General features: G+C 53.6%; 7 protein-coding genes across 7 annotated transcripts; 2 read left to right on the top strand and 5 right to left on the bottom strand.

Annotated features, from left to right (window-relative positions):
* Window positions 1-374: 374 nt before the first annotated feature.
* On the bottom strand, window positions 375-2040 carry N7510_011197 (uncharacterized protein; the record flags this gene model as incomplete). The annotated part of the gene is made up of 2 exons (XM_056983122.1): window positions 375-1505; window positions 1570-2040. 2 exons carry the CDS (start codon window positions 2038-2040, stop codon window positions 375-377), a joined length of 1602 nt encoding a protein of 533 aa, XP_056828616.1.
* On the top strand, window positions 1982-4156 carry ptpB (tyrosine protein phosphatase PTP1; the record flags this gene model as incomplete). Its single annotated transcript, XM_056983121.1, has 4 exons — window positions 1982-2251; window positions 2520-2880; window positions 2986-3251; window positions 3305-4156. The coding sequence occupies 4 exons, from the start codon at window positions 1982-1984 to the stop codon at window positions 4154-4156; spliced, it is 1749 nt and encodes a 582-aa protein (XP_056828615.1).
* Window positions 4157-4829: 673 nt separating this feature from the next.
* Window positions 4830-5557, bottom strand: N7510_011195 (VanZ family protein; the record flags this gene model as incomplete). Its single annotated transcript, XM_056983120.1, has 2 exons — window positions 4830-5476; window positions 5530-5557. The coding sequence occupies 2 exons, from the start codon at window positions 5555-5557 to the stop codon at window positions 4830-4832; spliced, it is 675 nt and encodes a 224-aa protein (XP_056828614.1).
* A 509-nt stretch (window positions 5558-6066) lies between these two features.
* N7510_011194 (SAGA histone acetyltransferase complex subunit SPT7) lies at window positions 6067-9569 on the top strand (the record flags this gene model as incomplete). Its single annotated transcript, XM_056983119.1, has 2 exons — window positions 6067-8295; window positions 8352-9569. 2 exons carry the CDS (start codon window positions 6067-6069, stop codon window positions 9567-9569), a joined length of 3447 nt encoding a protein of 1148 aa, XP_056828613.1.
* A 1069-nt stretch (window positions 9570-10638) lies between these two features.
* On the bottom strand, window positions 10639-14207 carry N7510_011193 (putative eukaryotic translation initiation factor eIF-2C4; the record flags this gene model as incomplete). Its single annotated transcript, XM_056983118.1, has 6 exons — window positions 10639-12669; window positions 12728-12900; window positions 12955-13163; window positions 13214-13335; window positions 13406-13531; window positions 14061-14207. 6 exons carry the CDS (start codon window positions 14205-14207, stop codon window positions 10639-10641), a joined length of 2808 nt encoding a protein of 935 aa, XP_056828612.1.
* A 553-nt stretch (window positions 14208-14760) lies between these two features.
* Window positions 14761-16253, bottom strand: N7510_011192 (ankyrin repeat domain-containing protein; the record flags this gene model as incomplete). Its single annotated transcript, XM_056983117.1, has 3 exons — window positions 14761-15294; window positions 15416-15603; window positions 15671-16253. 3 exons carry the CDS (start codon window positions 16251-16253, stop codon window positions 14761-14763), a joined length of 1305 nt encoding a protein of 434 aa, XP_056828611.1.
* Window positions 16254-17461: 1208 nt separating this feature from the next.
* Window positions 17462-20571, bottom strand: rna14 (cleavage polyadenylation factor subunit RNA14; the record flags this gene model as incomplete). The annotated part of the gene is made up of 3 exons (XM_056983116.1): window positions 17462-19174; window positions 19237-19659; window positions 19717-20571. The coding sequence occupies 3 exons, from the start codon at window positions 20569-20571 to the stop codon at window positions 17462-17464; spliced, it is 2991 nt and encodes a 996-aa protein (XP_056828610.1).
* Between the last annotated feature and the right edge of the window lie 185 nt (window positions 20572-20756).

The raw sequence follows: 20756 nt of genomic DNA, 5'->3' as shown, positions 1-20756 counted from the left end.
GCTCTGTTCTGTATGATAGTAACATGAATCATTCTATCATTATCGTCAGATTGGCTACTGGTATACCTAAGACACAGACCAGGGTATTATTAAGGAACAGGCAATAAGAAGCAGCAAGCGTAGGAGATATTCATCACTTCATGGGCACATGCAGAAGACAGGACAGGAGATAAATCAAAACAAATACACATCATCATCTTGGGCAGAAAAGGGCAGCGCGGAGGGATGAGAAAGCAAGAAAACAAAGTTGTTTGGATTCAGGGCAGACCAGCAGCCAGAATCGCGCAATGCCGCATAGGAAGAGAAGAAGACGTATAGCTGGGAGCATTAAGTAGAGCGGCAGGATCAACCAAAGTCTGTCGAGATCATTATTATTATTTCCAGGGAAGATCCGCCTCTTCGACCCGCGTGCAAGTCAAATAGGGCAATCTCCCCACGGGAGTTCCGTCGCGCGCACCAGCGGGACCGGCCGCTGGTTCGGCACTGGCTTTCAGCTCGAGTTCAAGGAAGTTGCGCGTTAGCGGCTTGACGATATCCCGCGCCAGGCGTTTGAGCTCGTCCGTCTTGCGCTCGAAGCGTTTGAGGGTTTCCCGGGTGTACAGGGAGTCCGCGGAAGGTGTGGGGTGGAGCTTGAGAAAGCGCTTCACCTCGTCGTGAGGGAGGTAGGCCTGTGTTGATGACGATCCTATCAGTCTATACACCCGTGCTGTCTGATCAGGTGGGGTCGATGGTCTTGACGAGGCCGTATTGTTCGGTTGTGAGGAGCCACTGCCTCCCGAGTTTTTGAGGATAGAAGTAGGTGGCGGCGTCGTATTCTCAATGAGCCACTGGCGGAATAAAGAGACGGCAAGCCAGTCCAAGTACGCGTTATTCGGGCCGACACGTTCGCCACGCGAGGTGGTGAGGGATAGTCGGAAGAGTCTGGACTCTATTCGCGCCTTGAGATCCTCCAGGTCCTCGACCTTATCCTCAATCAGATCGAGCACGGCATCCGGCAGGGGCGCATAGGAGCCGTTGCGCAGGTTCGGCAAAGCAGCGGGCCACTGCCCAACAACGTGGATCAGAGCTTCGGAGAAGATAACCCTGCTGCGTGCTAAATACCCAAGCTTGAGGTAGCTGGGCGGGTACTTTGCGATCTGTTTGAAGAGGCGGGACCCGAAGCCGAGGAGGTGGTGGTCCACGCGCGGGCCCGTCACCGGTAGCGCGTCGTACATGTCGGCCAGGGCTAAGAGAGACCTGCACTCGGTGTAGGCGGAGGCAATATTGACGCTGTTTAGGAGGGGAGGGTGGTTGTAGAAGATGCGTAGCATGTTCTCGTAGTCCCTAAGCAAAGGGTCCAAGTTGTTATGGTCTGTGGCCGCCATCTGCGGCAAGTTCACTACCGATTGCATGCCCGTTAGGTTCGCCATGGATCGAAAGAAGCCTGCCTGGGCGTTGGATGGTTTGGTCATCGCGGGAGGAAACGCGCCGGGGTCGCTGCCAAAACACGAAGTATAGGTCGGTGGCTGTCCATCGCGAAAGCAAAACGTGAGCACTTCTGTCAACTCGGGGAAAACGTGCAGAACCGACCTTTTGCACGAGTATGGGTTCTTCATCCTCCGTGCGATTCTCCCAATCTAGTTCATATCGCCATCGTCTCTTCTCCCCCGGACGCAAGGGGAGGGTGCCGTGATCCGACTGCGCCAGGGTCGACCCGTTGGATAGCGAGTCATCCTCGCTGACGCGAGACGGCGACCCCTCTAGTTTGGAGGTGGCCGCTTGTCGCGACCAGTCCTCGTTGGTGCTTGCCTCGAAGAAGCCCGAGCATTGCGCGAGTATGAGCCGGTGGAGCAGATATCGCTTCTCCTGAGAGCCGACGCGGACGACGATCTCGGTGTCGCCGGTATACGTGAAGACGGGGAAGTCGTTGGACGACGAGTGCGACGAGCCCCCGTGGTGCGAACGGCCGGACCGGTGTCGCCGGTGGGAAGGACGCGACACGATGGACGAGGCGCTCTGGATGGTTGCGGCGCGATCGGCGACTTGGGCTTGGGAGACCATGGTGTCTGTGGTGTGGTGTGGTAGGACAGGTGGTCAACACCGGGGCCCAGATCCCACAACAGCAGGGAAGAGTCGAGAGTGGGACAAAAATGATTTGTTGATCGAACACCATGGGATTGTTCCTCGGGTTGTTGGTTCGGGCGGCGGTTTCCTGCCGAACCAAGACAATCACCTGCCGGAAACAACCACGCCGGATTCAATAGTTTACTTAGTACGGCGTAGCTCCATAGTACGCAACGATCTAATCTACATCGAACCCGGGGTAGTTAGATCCTGCCTGGATTACTTATTCCGAATTCCTCTCCCACTCTGCCAATTCCTCTGACTGATTTTTCTTTGGTCTGCTGCGTTCTCCGTCACACGCCCTTATTGCGACGCTCTCTCCGGCTTCCTCGACGCCCGCCCGCATCAAAATCCTGGCCCTGGATACATCTTCCCGGGACAGCTTCTATAGCTGTCCCGATCTGTCGTCGCTGCAGATATCCTATCCTGCCTCGACCGGGAGCCCCGCCGAATTCGCTAGCGACATCGACGGCGACATCAATACCGAACCCGAACGTCCCTCCTCGCCCGAATCACCCCACCTTCGGGTTCCTCAACGGCGCTCCAAACGCAAGGAAGTCTCGAGGAAAGCGCGCGGCGTCATCGGCAAAGTTCGAGGACTCCGGCGCATCGCAGCGGATAAGATGGCGCATCCGACCATCAAAATCGACACCAACGTCCAGACCAAGCGCGGGCTGGAAGACAGCGAGGTGGGCCTGGGGGTGGTGGCCGATCACAACCCGGGGGTAGGAGTGGACGAAGAGGATATCCCGCCGTTTTTGCGACAATCTGTGGCTGGTGAGTGAGAGAGATCGCACGTTTCGTCCTGTCGGAGAAAACGTGGTGGCTGCACGTGGGATGATGGCATTTGGGCTGACCGCTATGTATGTCGATCGGACACAGACATTCACGAAAAGTTCGACGATCTGGAATGGATGCAACGGACGCGTCTGGCCGAAGGCACGCTCTCCAATGATCCCTTGCACCGCTGGGCGCTCGAGACCGATCCCAAGGTCCGGGCGAGGAACCGCTATATGAACGTGCAGGCCTGGGCGAACCACCGCATCCATCTACGCGTGCCCGACGGCGAGTGTGATTTCATCAACGCGTCCCCAATCACTTTGAAGGACACAGTCACGCTGGAGCGGCGGAACTATATCGCAACGCAGGTGAGTGGTGTCGGCATGCTGGATGCAGTGCCATCTGGTTGACCATTCATTAGGGCCCCAAGCTCGGGCATCTCCCGGATTTTTGGCACATGGTATTCCATGAGAGCAAGGAGGTGGGGGTGATTGTCATGCTCACCCAAACCTTTGAGTCAGGGCGGGAGAAGTGCGCCCAGTATTTCCCTTTGGACACAGAGCAGGCTACAATGATGTTCTCGGCGGTGGGCGAGTCCGATCCGTCCGTGGCCAACGATACATCGGGCAAATTTCACACAGAAGCCCCCGGGAAAGTCACATTGTTGGAGCTGGCCTTTGATCCCAAGTCGCGGTCCGAAATCCGCAAGCTGGAGTTGACTATCGGCTCGGAATCGAAGATCGTGTGGCATTTCCTCTTTGCCGGCTGGGCTGATTATTCCAAACCAGAGGGGAGTGACCGTGACGCTCTTCTCGAACTGATCAGGGTCTCGGCCTCCAAATCCAGCCCGGACAACCCGCGGATCGTGCACTGCAGCGCTGGCGTTGGCCGGACAGGAACCTTCATTGCGCTCGACCACCTGCTGTGCGAGCTTGAGTCGGGCCAGCTGCTGACCGTGATGGACCCGGAGCTAGATCCCGTCTTTGAAACCGTCAATCAAATGCGCGAACAGCGAATGATGATGGTGTACAATGAAATGCAAATGCAGTTCATCTACGAGGTCCTCCGGGAGCAGACTGATCGCAAGCTGGGCAAAGTCCCCAAGTTCCAAGTCAGCAGTGTCTCAGAGGAGCGGTCTCCCAAGGTCGCCAAGCTGAGTGATCAGACAGATTATCTGCCGCCACCCAAACCGGAGCTGGAGGAAGTCTCAGATGGGTTAGCTACTCCGCTCCGGAGCTGGTCTGGCACGCCCCCGGTCTCTGATAATGAATGATGCGGAAACGCATGCTCTTCGACTCCTCATCTGCTCTCTCAACGGGTCTTGTCTCGGAATCAGGGATCGCCAAAGTTGGCTTTCCGTGAACAATATTTTCATTCCATTGCATTGAACCACGGCTTCCGGCGTTTTGTGATTTTCTGCGTTGATGGCCCTTCTCTATTATATGGTTCTCTCCCATTTTTGATTATACCTTCCCCGTTGTTATTGTGAATACCCCGAGTTTGCATCATCACTTTTCTGTATAGCTTCCCATTGTTTTTCTAGCTGGGTGGAGTTTTCTAGTCTCCCATTAGAATTGCTGTATACTAGCACGTTTCCCCCTTGATCGTTCAATCTAGTCCATTTTGAGCCGGAGTAGCAGAATTCTTCGCAGGGCACGGACGCTTATCTATGTATAACTGCATAGTCAACAGCCGAACAGGATGTACAGGTCCCAAGGTATATACCGAGAAAGAATGTCAGGTAACACACAGCCCGCTTCTCATATGTACGACCATTCGGCTAGGCAAGAACAACTGTCGCAAGAACGGAATAATTGAATAGTATCATACGAAAACGAACAGACAGATCAATGCATGAATCCATAAAAATAATCAACGGGAGATAAGACAACCAAGCCCGGCGGCTCCCAACAACTCCTCCCGCCAAGAATATACCCAGAATGGCTCTAGTCCGCTCGTTTCCCTGCATCAGTCTCTGCAGATACCTCGCCAGGCGAGCTATTCTTGCGCTCCTCTTTGGGGGCTGGCGTAGCCGAGTGCGACTCTGGCGGCGCGGGACCATCCTCGCTATCCCAATTGTCCACTGCGTTCTCGTCCCAGTTATCAACCTCCTGTTCCAGCGTCATGACGCCAGACTCCTGCGGGCCCAGCCCTTCGCGGTCACGAGCACCGTCGCCGCCGACCCCGACGCCAAGCTCGACGTCGTCCGTGGCACCCTCCATCAGGCCGTAGCGGCTCTTACGGCGCCGCTCAAGCATCCGTTTATGGTACCAGCCACTTAGGCCAATGGCACTCAGACTACCGACGACATTGGCGATCAGGTCAAATAGGTCGAAGATCCGATCATTGGGGAGGAGACCCTGTAGAAACTCCGACCCGACGCCTAGGCCGAGCGTGCAGACGACAAGGGTCAGGTTCACTGTGCGCCGGCGCGAGGTGTCGATAATCCAGTAGAAGGCGAGCGAGAGCAGGAAGAAGGTGATCAGATGTAGAAACTTGTCGTGTGTTTGGAGCTGGGTAGCTATTGTTGAGGAACTACTTTGAGGTAATAGGCCGAGGTACCCAGCTATTATGAGCAGGAGGAAGAAAGCACCTGGAGCTTGTTGTCAGTCGGAAGCTAGGAGAGAGATCTGGAGGGGAGCTCACCTGCGAACGGATAGCGGATGCGCATCATGGTGGACAGAGAGGTAGGTAGTAAGCGGAGCAGAGCTCGGTTGGTGGTCAATGGGCCCCAGCTGCGAGCGTGGGGATCATATGTGCAGAGAATCGGGAGAGAATCACAGAGGCCAAGAGGGAGAACACGCTACAGACCAAGGTGATGCATAATAAAGGACCTAGACAGACAAATATTGTCAAAAGGACAGACAGCTTGCCAGGCTGCCGTTCTCCCCGGCCCCAAACAGCGTGGCTGATCTGCCGCCTATTTCCGCCTTCGCGCCTGCCCTTCCTTCATCCCCGTCCCCGATTCTTCCTACAGAAGCCCTTGTCTTCACCATCAAACCCCAGCGCCACGCCATCCTGTTGGGCGCTTTTGACATCGGCCCTCAGTTCCTACACCCTGGGCGTCGGTCCCTATGCCTTTTGTTTGCCCCCCAAACCCCCTTATCCAGCTCGATCGGCCCGTGACCTAAATCGTGGAGAATCGAGTCTCGCCCGCCCAAAAACCGGGGTTTTGGAGCGAGCATGTCGCTCGGCCACAACGCCTGGCCACCGGGCAATATCCGACCCCCCGATGAGCCCCAGGATTCACCGCGTCCTGTCAATGGCTTGGTTAAGACATTGTCCGGCTCGCGCACTCCCCAGATACGCGGTTCCATCAGCGACGGGCCGAACGCCGGGAGCGCCATGTCGGAGGCCGACATCGCGGTCGACGAGGACCCGCGCATTGCACAATTTCGCGACCTCTATCGCAACAGTGAGGCGAAAATCAACACCCTCTTTGCCGGCCTCTATGCCGACGACGAATCTGCTGGCGATGCCGCGGTCGCGGGGGTAGAACAGCCCGATAGTCAACCCGAACGCGTCGATGCGCCGGCATCCCCATCCGCGCCTCCCAAGAAGCCTGCTCGCAAGCTCGACGACGACTATGACGACTACGATGAGGACGAGGACGCAGATATGCCCGATTCCACGGAGTCACCGTTGAAAGCCAAATCCGCACCGCTGTCGCAGGACGCTGGTGGTGCTGCGCCGGAGGAGAAGCAACTCGATGCTGCTGCGTCCGCTGGTGAAGACGGTGCTAAGGAGCCAAAGAAGGAAACCATGGAGGAGCTTCGGAAGCAGCTCGAGGAAGACAAGAAAGCGACAGAAGAGGCCGCCAAACAGAGCTTCCATACACTTTTCTACACACTCGAGAACGATCGCGATGCCATGTTGGATCAACAGCGATTGGAGGAGTCTGAGCGACAGGTGGAGGCGGAGATGTCCAACCAGGCCAACGCCAGTGGCAATAATCCCGCGGGCGGTTCCAGTGGATACGGTTCGTTAAGCAGTGCCAATCTCGGAGCTTCCAGCTTGACGCTGAAGAATCTCATCGCCCGCATTGACTCAAAACGAGATATGGTGCGCGCGTCAGACGCTGAGCTTCGGAGCTTGCTGAGCGAGGTGCGCAAGAATCGCAGCAAGTGGGCTAGCGAAGACAAGGTCGGCCAGGAAGAGCTCTATGAGGCCGCAGAAAAGGTCCTCAGCGAGCTCAAGGCCATGACGGAGCACTCCACAGCTTTCTTGACCCGGGTCAACAAACGTGATGCGCCGGATTACTACAACATCATCAAACACCCGATGGATCTTGGAACGATGACCAAGAAGCTCAAGGCGTTGCAGTACAGGTCGAAGCAGGATTTTGTCGACGACCTCACCCTGATCTGGTCTAACTGTCTCAAGTACAATACGAACCCTGAACATTTGTTACGGAAGCACGCATTGTACTTGCGCAAGGAGACCGACAAGCTTGTCCCTCTTATTCCAGAGATCGTTATCAGGGATCGTGCCGAAGTGGAAGCCGAAGAGCGTCGACTCCAACTTGCCGACGATGGCGCAGAGGAGAGCGACGATGAACCTATAATGTCCTCTCGAGGCAGGAAAGCTCCTGGGAAGAAGACTTCTAAGAAAGGCACCGCGCCTGTTCAAAACACCCCCAGTGGTTCTGAGGGTCCTGCCGGGGCGTCTAGCGCGCAACCACCCGCACTCGTGCAAGCTGATTCCGACACAGCCATGGAGTCTTCTCAGAATGGCTTTTCGACTCCACCTCCGGGGTCTCACACACCTTCTGATCCTGCTGGTGCAGCTGCCGGTACAACAGCAAGCCAAGCCGACGCAATGGAAATCGACGGGCCGTCGATGTCGTCAACAACCGCGCTCAGCGCCCTGGACGTACCTGGCGCCGAACTCGACGATCCTGAGTACAAAGTGTGGAAGCAAGTGACGAAGAAGGACCGAGCACTCATTGCGGCAGAGCGGCACCGTCTCTTCAAGGGGGACAAGTTGAACTCTGAGGAACCAGCTCTGCTGCGGAGCAAGGCTGGCATGAGACGATGGCTTCGTCACCAGAAACAAGCAAGCATCCAGGCCAGCAAGATCCAAGAGCCTAATTCACAGGCTATGGAGCTCGAGGCTGCTGGCGAGTCGCTCGCTGAAGGCATTGACGCGGAAGAAGACAAGATGATCCCTTCTTACTACGATGTCATGTCGGGTATCCCCAACCTTCCTGACCAGTTACTTTGGAGAGAAGATGCGCAGGGCAATGTCATCGATGCCTCTGAGGAGTTCCTCTGGATTTTACCCAAGGGCTCTTTCAAGCAGCCAGACAGCAAGCTGTCTCGAAAGATGGACTCCAATATGCGGCAGATGCAGGAAACTCGCAAAATTTGCTCGAAAGTTGGCATCGTGAAGCAGATGCAGCTCCAGTCTCAGGTAGGCCTCCTCCTTACTCTCTTGTCGTAACTACCCACTAACTCTTCGCGCTCCAGATGTACCAAAATCAATTCCAAAAGTACAACCCCGAGCCTTTTGCTGAACAAGATGTGGAGCCTCATGTCATGAATGACAACGGCCCGGTGATCGCTCCCTTTGTCTGTCGAGCAGCGCTGCAGCGTTCAGTCGCCAAGGTCTTCTACCATACTGGATTTGAGGAGTATCAGCCGTCCGCTCTGGAGGCTGTTACGGACATAGCGTCCGACTTCTTTCTGAAGATCGGCGAAACCATCAAATCCTACATGGAAACCCCCCACATTAGCGATACTGAATCCCACGAGGTTGCCACCTCAACAACCGAGTGGAAGCCTGCCTACACCCAACAAGAGATCATCCTTCACACGCTGTCTTCTGTTGGGATTCAGATCGACGAACTGGAGTCTTATATCAAAGACGAGGTCGACCGTCTCGGTACAAAACTCAGCACTGCGCACGAGCGTCTCAAGTATCTTCTCGCTGAGCTACTTCGACCAGCTCTTGCTGATGGTGGTGAGGATGGATCCAGAGCCTTTGCTGACGGAAGTGAACAATTTGTTGGCGGTGACTTTGCCGAGGACATCGACGAGGATTTCTTCGGGTTCAAAGAGCTCGGGCTGGATCGAGAATTTGGCCTGGCCACACTCAGCGTACCACTACATCTTCTCCAGAACCGGATGTTCAACGCAGCCAATCCGCAAAGCACTAGCACGACCCGCGATGTCATTTTATTCCAGGCGCCGCCTGCGTACACGCGCATCACTGTCGAAAATCTGCCCGAGCAGATCGGCCTGCTGCAGTCGTTTCTCAAGGGCAAACTGGATGCCAATGGCGACGAGCCTCTTACAGAAGACCTTGAGCTTCCGCCCAAGCAACGACCTATGGCTGCTCGACCTCGTCTTCCAGCCTCTGGCAAGATCCCTCCTCTTCCCGGCACCTCAGGCGCAAATTCAAGTCCCCAGAAACGACATGCTCCATCAGGCACTGCCGGTGCGGGCTCCTCGTTGAAGTTTGAACCGAGCAAAAAGAAGGCCAAGAAAAACAGTGGCGCTGCTGTCGACATGCCCAATGCCGCCGATGGAGATGGTGACCAGACACCTGCCGCCGATGGTGCCAAGGGCAAGGCGGTGGACGGTGCAGCTGATTCCTTAAGCAAGACGGATGGCATGCCCGACGGTGTGGACGCAACCCAACAAGATCAATCAAACGCCCCCATGGCAAATGGTACAGCCGCGTGATTGACACTCTATTCGTGATAGACCGCGCTGACTATGTCTTCTTCGTATCATTTCCTTGCATTGCTCTTGCACCATACCCCTCCTTCTTCCTTCAACTCCAATCTCATTTTACCTTTTTCTCTACACCTTGCCTCCGCATTCGGTTCGCTCCATACATGCATCTTGGGGCCAGGAACCGGGCGCTTTATTTCCAAGTCTACTACCACAGCATTTCAGGTGATAGGTATGGTGGAGTTTATTCTGTTTTTTCTTCGATCCCTTCGTTTCTTTCTTTAATTCCTTCTTCGGTCGGTATTCATGGAGGAAGCCGATATCACGATTGCAACGGTGATGTTTTCTGGGGGTGGGTGGCAGCGGTCTTTGGTTCCGCTTTTCTTCTCTATTCATCCGGCATTGTATTTCTGAGAAACCAACTTCGTGGTCCTTGTTTTGTGCGCTTCTCTTCTGCTTGCTGTCTCTTCTTTGTCTCGGGTTCAAGCGAATGGGTGATACTTCCGAGGGTATCAGTTTTATTGTTGTCACATCACATCGTTCTCATTATTTCGTGTAATAAATACAATGCCTTTGTCACTGGCAGCTTTGTTCAGGATTTCTCTTCAATGTAGACATTTCCGCAGCGCTTTTCCCAACTGCTCTCTTCCACATTCTTCTTTTCTCCGGCCGGTGGTGATAGAATGTCCCGTCTGGGAAATGATATTTCTACAAAGGTATACCCGTATATCCATCTTGCTACGCTGCTCCATCTACAGATTTACGTTCGAGAGCATGGTGAGATAACAATTTCAATTTTTTTGTGAAGAGCGAAAGAACAAGACTAAACTAGAATGCGAAGGCAAATGCGAAGGGAAATGGAACTTCAAGGCGATGGTCTAGTCCGCAACAAAGCCGTATCATCCAGCCCTGTTCAGTCCCCCGAAAAGGGGTCCAAACAGTTCCAGTCGTCCATGCTAAAGCGTTCTAGTCCTTCAAGCCGATCGGTTCCATGAGACACAAAAAAACAGAAAAGACAATTGAATGGAGGCCTCATCTGTCAATAACCCGAAACCCATCGAAACTGGACCATTTGCGTTCAAATGTACCACATCCGCAGAGCCAGACGATTGTCACTACCCTGAATGGGGAGGAGCTTGGGGGTCGCGGGACGATCTCTGGGCTTGGGGTTGGTCATTTTCACAGTTGGGCCACTCTGAGGGCCGGAGCTGGCAGGAACATCCTCATGATGACGAGCACGGGCGGCAATAAGGTGTGCGTAGTAGACCGCAGGATGAATCGACACGGAGGTGGTAGACCGGATGTACTGGTAAGAATGGTCGTAAATCATGTTTTCCAGTTCGTGAGGCTTGTGCTTCATCTCGTCCAGGATGACATGATAGTGGACGGGGCGTGAAGTCCCCTGCAGAGCAATGTGAGCGTACAAGAGGAAGTCCCAGTCATGGGGACTGGTCACATCACGCTCGATCAATGTTCCGGGCAAAGGGTTGCCATTCCGGTCAGCGGAACTCTGGTCACTAGGGTTGGGGAACGCGCGCAGGTGGTGACGCTTGTTGGCGATCACCACGGTCATCTTGCCCTCAAATAAAGTAGTGTTGCAGACTTTCGCAATAACCAGCTTGATGTGCTTTGCCTCTTCCAGCACCTTGGAGAACTCAGACTGCGAAACGCCATCGCGGAAGTAATAGATATTCTTGGGAGGACGGCCCTGTCCGACGGTAGTAACCCACTCACGGATCAGCGGTTCCAGAAGGAAGGTGACGTTCCCCTCGTGAATGATTTCCACGCGGTCTCCATTGCACTCACAAGCACCCATGTAGCGAGAGCCAAACTGGTCCGCCGAGACAGTCATGGCTGCCAGAGAAGGGGTCCAGACACCAATCATAGGGTGAGTAACATCTGCCCCAACAATCATCGAATGCGGGCGCAAGGTCGTGTCTTGAAGGCGAGACTGGGCCCGCGCTGTCGTCCCACCGAGCTTCGCGTTGACCTTCATCAGAACGTTGCTGATGTACTGGGGGCGGTTGTTTATGCAGTGCCCAGCCTGAAGGACCTGGGATGGCACGCCGAATCGGCAGTCGCAAGACTTCTTGATGCGCAGATACACAAAAGAGTCCTTGTTGGGGACAATAATAACCAGAAGCTGGGGAAGCTGCTTGAACTTCATCTGCGTTTGATCATAGAGCTTTTTGATGGCGTGGCCAATATCCTCGTTGAGTTCCGCGACCTGAGGGCGTGTAACAATCTGACCACCGTGGCCGGCGTAAATCTTCATGAGGTTGTCAATGAAGCGGAGAGTCTGGTCAGTGTTGATGGCATTTCGCTTTCCCGTGAAGAAGCCAACACCCCAACTTTTCAGTGGCTGCGAATTGGGCGTGTAGAACTTTTTGCCTCGAAGGTCCCAGCGGCCGCTGGTGCCTGGGTTATGCTTCCCATTTGCACCAAAGCGAAGTTCGGGGTTGGGGAGGATTCGCGCCTTTACCTTGAGCATGCTTGTGCCAATTTTCATATCATACATTCGCAGCACCGGGTCATTGTCATGCTGAAGCAGGCTCTTACATTCGCGGATGTCAGCCAGCCGCTTCGAAGGTTTGGTGGCACAGAACTTGATCATTTGCGCCGTCTGGTCTTCATTCAATTTGTACCGGTACCTCTGCAGGCCCTTGATGACGAGAAACTCTGCAGGGTAGATGCAGTTCTTTTTCGTCATCTTGATGAGAGGCATCATTGGATAGCGAAGATAGACATTGTACTTCTTCAAGAAGTACTTCTCCACGCTGATGCGCTCCACCTCGCCAGTCGCCCTGTCCTGGATGTCGAGAAGATACTCCCGGGGATTCGCGTTCATCATGTTGTCGATCATGAATCCCTTCTCCTTGAAAGGGCAGCCATCGTAGTTGGGCATAACCCTAAGGCCCTTGATCCGCTTGTTGATTGCAATGAAACTGGGTGACTCTTTGATCCCGCCGTAGCCATCAGCAATGGGCTTGAGAAGTGCCATTAGCTGCTGGGGGTCACGCAGTTCGTAGAGGCCTCGCATAATTCCCATGAGAGAAATGCGGGAAAAGAAAACCGCATGAGAGACATCGACATTGAGCATAAGCCCTTTCTAAAATACAATTAGCCAGGTTCCTTGAGATATACCAGTAGACAGCCGAAGATCTCACCGGAGACGGTCGAATAGCCTGGTAGATGCCCCGCATAACGGAGCAGCCCATATTGCAAAGATCCATGGTAAAGCGATTCTCATCTTCCTCGCTCAGCTTGTCAAAGAAGTATGAGCGTTTTATTCCCACAAACCTGTCGTTCGGCCACGAACGCAACAGGTGGTCCAGGAAATCTATGATAATCAGCCAGGCCTGAAAAAGGCACTTCGATGCACTGTAGCACTTACTGAATGCTTCGAGTACATGTTCATCCGTATCATGTTTCCCCTCGAGCCAAGCGTTGATCACACTCAGGTCGATCTTCCTGTTGCGGCGGAGCGACAAGCGGAAGGACTCAGGCGCGAAGCCTTCGTCATGCTGTGTTTCCAGCGGACGAGTAACGCCACCCTTGATGTCAAGGATAACCTCATTGAAATCCTTATAGTCGGTGAGGGACCTAGAATGATCAGTACTTATCCAATGCCAGCATATCAATGTAGGATGTACCAGGCAATTTTGAACCCGTCAAAGATTGCATCGGGCAGCTTAGCCTTTCTCTCATTGCTGTGCCAGACCTTGCGGTGCACACGCCGATCATCTGCCAGGATACGTCCCTGAACCACGTTCACCTATCCTGATGCATCAACGTACTGCCTTTCAAATCAAGGGGGGAGGGTGAACACAAAACAAAGAACATACCTCGTACTGGTACACGGGTTTGGTTGGCCATTTCAAGATCGGGTAAGCGTTGACAAGAATGTCAACTTCCTTACCCGTAGTGTTGTAACCCGGGCGGCGCAGCGCAGGAAGCAGACCGAATTCGCCCTTGTAAAATGAGGTCAGTTGGATCACAGTCACGGATCTTCTTCTTCAATGTTCGCACAATGGGAGTGAATGCTGAAGTGGTTTCTGGGGCTGCCCATGTTGGGTGGAGGAGACGGGGGACTCGATGTGCTGGGAGTTTTCGATCCTCTTGAGGGTTTTTGACGCCGTGTCTGTTTCACCCAGCAGGGCGCAGGGCACTTTCGAAGGTGGCAAGATGGAGATTAAATGGGGAGCAGAGAAGAAGAAGATGCAGAGGATATCTGGGAGCTTTAAAGTACTGGCCCAGTGGTTGGGAAGGTTTCCTTCCTCTTTCAAACAAAGAAGCAAACGTGAAAAAATGATTCACAAGAGACAGGCGAGGCATACAAAGGTGAAGGAGGATGTATGTGCGAATGACAAAGACACAGGAGATACCCAGGCATCAGAGGCAGCAAGGACGACAAGGACAGCGCAGAAGCCAGCATGACTGCTGACGTCAGGCAAGGAGAGTGTATTGGGTGTATAAGAGGGTTTGATTATGAGAACTCACAGTCGGGCTGTTGATCTTGTACGCAGTGTACGGCAGATCAACGTTGATGACCAAGTCGGTCTTCAGCGTGGGCTTGGGTGGCCTGTCGAGAGCCGGGTCCAGGCCCACAGGCGAAGGAGCCCGGCCTCTGGGCGGGGGTCGACTCATGATGGTGGTCTTCACAGCGTGTTGTCAGCTGCCCACGGGTCACAGATGATGCGTTAGCAAGCCTCAGTAGTAGAAGGTGCAGGTGCGGCAGTTGCGCGGGGCTTCTTCTCAAGCGGGAGGCAATGAAAAGTAGATACTGGAAAGATTGAGAAGTGAGACTGGATGACTTACTCTTGTGAGGGGTGATAACAGGGCTTGGGAAAGAGGGTTGGAGAGGGAGAGAGAAGAGAAGGAGGGTGAGAAGAAGAAAAGTGAGGGTGGGAAGGAGCGAGCAGTGGCTTAAGTACTTGCCCATCGGAAAGTGAATGCTGCAGCTGCCTCGGGCTGAATGAATGGACTCGGTTTGTTAATTGCCTGGCCAAAGGTTGGATTTCAATTATTGCTGCCCGTCAAGTGAATGCTGTGGCCGTCAATTGTTCCGCAATCCACTGATACAGATTGGCCTCAGGTGAGTTCTCGTGGAAGAGGTTAATGGGGACTCGGTTCATTAGACACAGTTCTCCCGTAGTTTTTGGGCAAAAGGCCGCTACGCACTTGCTCGTGAGCATCTAGCTTACTTCTTACGAGCCTTTGCGGATTTGAGGAGACGTTCTGCGAGCGCCTCTTCGGCCTCGATGATCTCGTTCTCCTTCTCCAGTATCTCCTTCTCTTTTCCCAGACGACTTATCTTTGCCCGATGCAGACCGCACTCGAGCTCTTCAATGTTGTCGTCATCTAGACCCGTTCCAGGGTTCTTTGGCTGCGAGAGAGGAGAGCGTTGCCGGATCGGAGGAAGGCCAGCTGCGGGAGATCGGGATCGGCATCCTGACGGGAGGGGAACGTCCATCTCAACGTCCCAAGACCCTGCACTCTCGGCATATGATCGTCGAGGTACGACATCCATGGCCTGCTGTTCAGGGAGGCCGAGCGGTACTGCGTTGGTGCCGATATCAGCGCCCTGGACACGCTCGTCCCGCAAGATATGGTTCTTGGCATAAACATCTTGGAGCAAGTTCACAAAGAACCCGCAGGTCTTGTTCTTCTTGCCAATCTGTCCCACGATATCCTTAGTCCATGCGTGTAGGGTTGCCGATCCGACCGTCACACACTTTTTCAAAGTGAGTTATTATTCGATGAACTTTCACTGTCCAATTTTCCCCCGGCTCATTGATGGTGGCGGTTGACATCTTGGTGGTGGCTCCATGTGCGACAGGCCATGCCCAACGTACTAGGCCAGTCATCATCTCCAATATCGCCGCTTGCAACGGATTATCGGCATTGCCGTCAAAGAATAAAGCTTCTATATTAACTTTCTTCTTAAGTAACCGCCGCACGACGTGCTCATAGTTCCCCACCGCGGCCTGGAATAGAGATATACCATGCAGCTCCCGCTTCGCTTCTATATCAGCTCCCACATCTATTAAGGTTAATGCCATCGTCGTATTCCAATATCGACCTCGAAGGCATTTAGGTGGCATGAGTACCAGACTTAACGGTGTCATGAAAATTCCTCCTCCTTCTGTTGATTTGAGCGCCTTTCTTTACCAGTAGCCTCACGACGGACCTTGAACCATTATCTGCTGCATAGTGAACAGGCGTCGAGAAGTCGTCCAATTCGTTCGCCAGATCGGGGTCGACTCCCTTCTCCAAGAGTAGCTCCACCATTTTTGAAAATCTGTTTGATGCTGCTAGGTGGATTGCGGTCATCCCACGGGGTCCCATCCAGTCACACTGGGCCTTCATATCGGCTCCGCCCTCAATAAGGACCTTGGCAACCTTAACGCCTCTACTGTAGGCGTCCACGTGTAGTGGAGTCTTTCTATATTGGTCTCTGATTTCGAGATCAGCCCCCGCCTCGATGAGCAGTCGAGTAGTCCCAGGTAGCTCGTGAAACACGCTGAACCACAAGGCAGACGCGTTGCCGTACTTTACATTATTTGAATAGAGAGGACTGAGATGGGAATATAGATGGCGAGTTGTCCGAGCTAAAGCGTTGATGTCGCGCTGTCGAACAAGCATCTTTGCAATAATATACAGTAGCTCATTTGGCAGGGCTTCAATCCACATGGCTGTCGTCGTATGATAAGTGCGAGTGCAGATACGGGTGGCTGCTGCTACACACACGACAATAGCTTCGATATGAAGCAAGATGTGCGACTTTGAGGTTCAAAGGGCCTGTAATACTCCGCTGACAGCATTGTAATCCGAACAAAGAGGAATTTTTCCGTAGGCTCGCGGATACATTTGGAAGGTCGGATACAAGGCGAGCGGCCTCTGTTTAGGCATCCTAGATTAATCAACTAGTATGATGGGGGCTGGAGCCCGGTCACCGAGGCACCGAGACAATATTATAGAGAAGGACCATAAAATAGAAGACTTGATAGTTGTACGACGACGATGAGAGAGTGTTGGGGTACTATCTTAATTACTATAGGGTTATATGTGTCACCTGACGTTGATGCTAAACCGAATTCGGTAGAGATCATTATCGATATCGGGTTTTAGTACAGGCGACGATAGCGGCAAAGAGTTTAAGTTTGGTAGATAGAAATGCAAGGGTGAAATCACAGGCTGGTATTTCTACTGTATGGACGGCCTTCCAGGTACATTAGGAAAAGTACATGGACTTTGACGCTAGGACCAATTTGTATAGCTACTGTGTGCCATAACCTGGGGGTCCTGCAAGTAGCGGGAGGCGTGTGCACGCAACACGATCCTTTTAGTACACTTTTAGAGGCTCTGATTGATCAACTTGAAACAAGAACAAACATTGGCCTTATCGTTCAGAGTCTTCGTCCTTTACATGCGTTTGAGCAAGGGAACCATCGCTTGCGAAAGTATCTGCAGCATTCTCGAAAGACTAAATGTACACGAAGTGTATCGCAAACCCTAGCCCGGAAAAAAGAGAAGAAATGCCATTCCCGTAGAAAACAAAAAGAGACAACAAGAGATACCCTTGCCCAATAGATTGAGGACGCCGACAGAAGATGCAATGAGGCTGTGAGGTAAATTGCAGGACTTGAAACCACGTCTAAGGCTGGGGTCAGGGCCTGAACCCCAATCCCGCAAGGAGGTCGTCGACTGTCACCACGGTAAGATAGTAACACAATGCTGCGAGAGAAGATCGAAATGCCAGAATTAAAGTGAATTGTACACGGAGGTCGGTTATGACTGCAGCCAAGGAAGGGAGATTTCATTCATAGTCTTCATCGGTAAGAGCCTAGAAGGAAAAAAAGATTAGCATGTGGCCGAAATAGCCGGGAAAGGTAGTTGACTTATGACTTACCGGAGTAGCCAGAAGTTTGGCCTCCCCCAAGGCCACGAGCGCTCTGTGGAAGCGGGATTTGAGAGGTAGAACTGGGGATATCGGTCCGGCGAAGGAGATCGATCATTTTTTCGGGAGAAAGTCTGGAGATGGTGTACGTGGAGGCTGCAGGAATGATGCTCAAGAGATGGACCACATCCCGAGGCAGAGGGGTTTGTGAGCCCTGAGGCATGTAGGCCGATGTTGTTGTCTGGCCGTTCGGCAGCTGGCCACGCATTGGCTGCTCAGCTCGCCGACCAGTAATACTTTTCAAAGGGGACTCGGCGCGTGCAAATTTGCGCGGGCGATTTGAGTCGTCGAAATCGTCCGAGGGGAATGGTCTCTTGGGTGAAGAACTCATGGACGGATCCAGGTATCCGGTTGTAGGTGGCTCTGCCGTGACCCCGGGAAGCGATGTCTTGGGTCGAGTCTGCGAGGGCGACAGGATAGGGCGCACCACGGTAGGGTCAAAGTTCGGAGAGGAGTAACGGTGTGCAAATTGGCTGAGGTTGGGGTCTTCGGGGTAGAGTTCGCGCATGCGATTCTCCAGGTTGATAACCTGGACGAGATCTCCGTAGCGAGATTCATACTCGTGGAGAAAAGAGAAGATGGGCTTGGCTTTGTGGACATTCGCGGGATTGGATGCCAGTTTCCTCACGGTGGTCTCGAAGACTGCTCTTGCGTTGATAATGTCGTTGATATCGATGAGGTGCTTCAGATATTCGAGGGCGAAATGTTCATCCTCAGGGAACAGTTTAGCGCCTCTCTCGAAAATCTTGGTTGCCGCGGGGTCTTTGTAGCAGTGATACTCCATAAGAGCACTGGCGATGTAAACATCGCTGGTGATGCGACCCCGTTTCCGTGCCTCTGCAAAGATCTGCCGCGAGCCAGCCAGTTCGCCAGGTTTGCCTTTGCCTTGGATGCGTCGGATAGCACGCATGAGCGCAATCCAGGCAAAGGAAATGGTCTTGGAGAGGATGTTGATCTGGATGGAGTGGGCATTGCGGATAGCATCGATCTGCGCCTTCTTGGCCGACTCTTTTTCCTTATCCTCGGGTGGGACGTCATCTTCGTCTTCGTTCATCGTGGGCTGTTTTTCAGGGTTCTGCTTCGCGAACCACTCTTCGATGCGAGCCACATCCTGTGACTCCTGTGTGCGCGCCTTTGTGATCAGCTCATAGAGTGCCTCAAGCAGCTTGTCATACGGCTCCCGAACTTTGGCTGCTCGCTTGGTGGAATCTTCCGAGTCCGAAGTGACTTCCAGGCGATCCGCGAGTTTGAATGACAACAGGCAACTCTCTGGATTGGCCTCGATGCCTTGCTTCAGGAAGTCATTGCCCTCGTTCTCCATGTCGTTGGCATAACAGAACTCCGCAGCCTCAAACCAAATCTCAGGCAGGAACCTCAACGCCATGAGTGCCTGCTTGTAGACGTACACAACACGGTTCTTGAAGGCGGAAAGATCCTCGTCTTTGATGACCAGGGGGTCGCCTTTCTCCCAAGCGATCCAGCGCTTCCAAATGTCCACCTGCTGCGAGAATTCGACGTCGCCTTCAGAGCCTGGTACGGGGGGCAATCTCGGGAGTGAGGTGCGAATCAGGTCGCGAGTAATGTTTTGTAGCTCGGTGTAGGAGCTGCGCGCGGTCATGTATGACGGCGACTGTTCCTGGAGGAACTTCCGACCCTACACCGTGACAACTGTGAGCATATCTCGTCACCACACAAAAAGGAAGACACAGAACTTACCGTAAGCTTGTTGAGACCCATTTCGAATTGGTCGTATTCCTTCCACAGGGTATTAACAGCTTGAGTCGGAACACCAATGGCTCTCTGGTAGGCCTTGCGAAGCAGATCCATCTTTTGCTGGTCCTGCCAGCCGGAGCCTCCGACAGTTCCGGGTCCTGAACGAATGAACTCGATGTAGTCTGACCAGACATTACCCGCGTCCTTGTCCATTCCGATGTACGTCAAGGCCAGATCATATGCTGATGAAATCACGGTCCGGCTGGTATCGGTGGTCAGGGGGTTACGGCGACGCACATAGTCCAAGTAGACGTTCCAAAGCTGGATATTCGGGATAGTCAGAAGCGCGCGATTGAAGATTTGCTCTAGTCGGAACAACTCGTTGACCTCCGACTCCATATTGGCATACGCCACCCATTGGTCAGCCTGGGGTTGTTTGGGTCAGCGGTATTCGCAAATATAAAAAGGTTGCAGACAACCTACCGCCATCGGAAACACCTTCAGGAAACGCTCGTAGACCTCGCGCGCGCTGTCCAGCCGATTGCGGCTTCGGTGCTCGACGATCAATTCCAGCCACGCAGCGATATCACCTCTTGGATCTTCATCAATCCGGTCTTGCAAGATGCCCACGCGGTCATGGGGCAGGCGAGCTCGGGAGGCAGAAGGAGAGTCAGGTACAGGAGTAGGAACAGTACTGGTCTGCAGGCTCGGCGCGAGCGAGTCCTGCGGAAGAGCCCACTGGGCAGCAACAGGAGCAGCAGGATCGGGATTAGAAGAAGAAACAGGAACAGAGAAATGAGAAAAACTATTGGCAACCTCATGCGCGCTAGCAGGCGCCGCAGAAGATGATACATCAGGGGAGGAAGTGGTTTGATTTGCATTTCCTGAACTGGGTTCTTCAGACATGGTCACAGGCATAGCTTTTGTGTCCTCGGCCCCAAGTACGCCCGGTGGCTCATATTCCGCATCACCCTTGTCATCCTCATCATCCTCGTCATCCTCAACCACAAATCCCCCGATCATTCTGGTCTTGGGCTCCGCCGGCTCACCCGAGGGTGGTATCGGCGTGGACGTCTGAGACTCAGCACGGGAGGGGGTCTGGGAAGGATTGGGAGCGTCGCCAGGCTGCTGGGCAGCATTGGAGTCTGCTGAGATGGTCATGGACGGGGCGTCGTCGTCGGGCTGAGCATCCGACTCGGTGGCCGGAGGCTGCTGGTCTTGCAGGGTCTGAGAAGGGTCGTAGTCATCTGAGTCTCCGTTATCTGCGCGCTGCTCTCCAGCGTCGACATCCATGGCCGGCGCCTGGAAAGAGGTCTGCTCAGCTTCCTCGTCTGCCATGGGGAAAGAGGTATGGATGTGGTGCTTGCAATGGCAGAGGAAGGGGAATGTGGGAAGCTGAGAAGCCAAGCTTTGGCTCCTGGTCAGGTTGGTCGCTCAGTCAGCGATCAGTCAGCGCGCGAGAGCAACTGTATAGATCAAATATTAGGGCCGCATCTATAGAGAGGAAGAGCGAAGAACAATGG

This window comes from Penicillium lagena (assembly GCF_028827675.1).
Source record: "Penicillium lagena strain IBT 129212 chromosome Unknown utg000008l_segment0_segment0, whole genome shotgun sequence".
NCBI lineage: Eukaryota > Fungi > Ascomycota > Eurotiomycetes > Eurotiales > Aspergillaceae > Penicillium > Penicillium lagena.
This window is presented reverse-complemented; position numbering and strand designations above follow the sequence as displayed.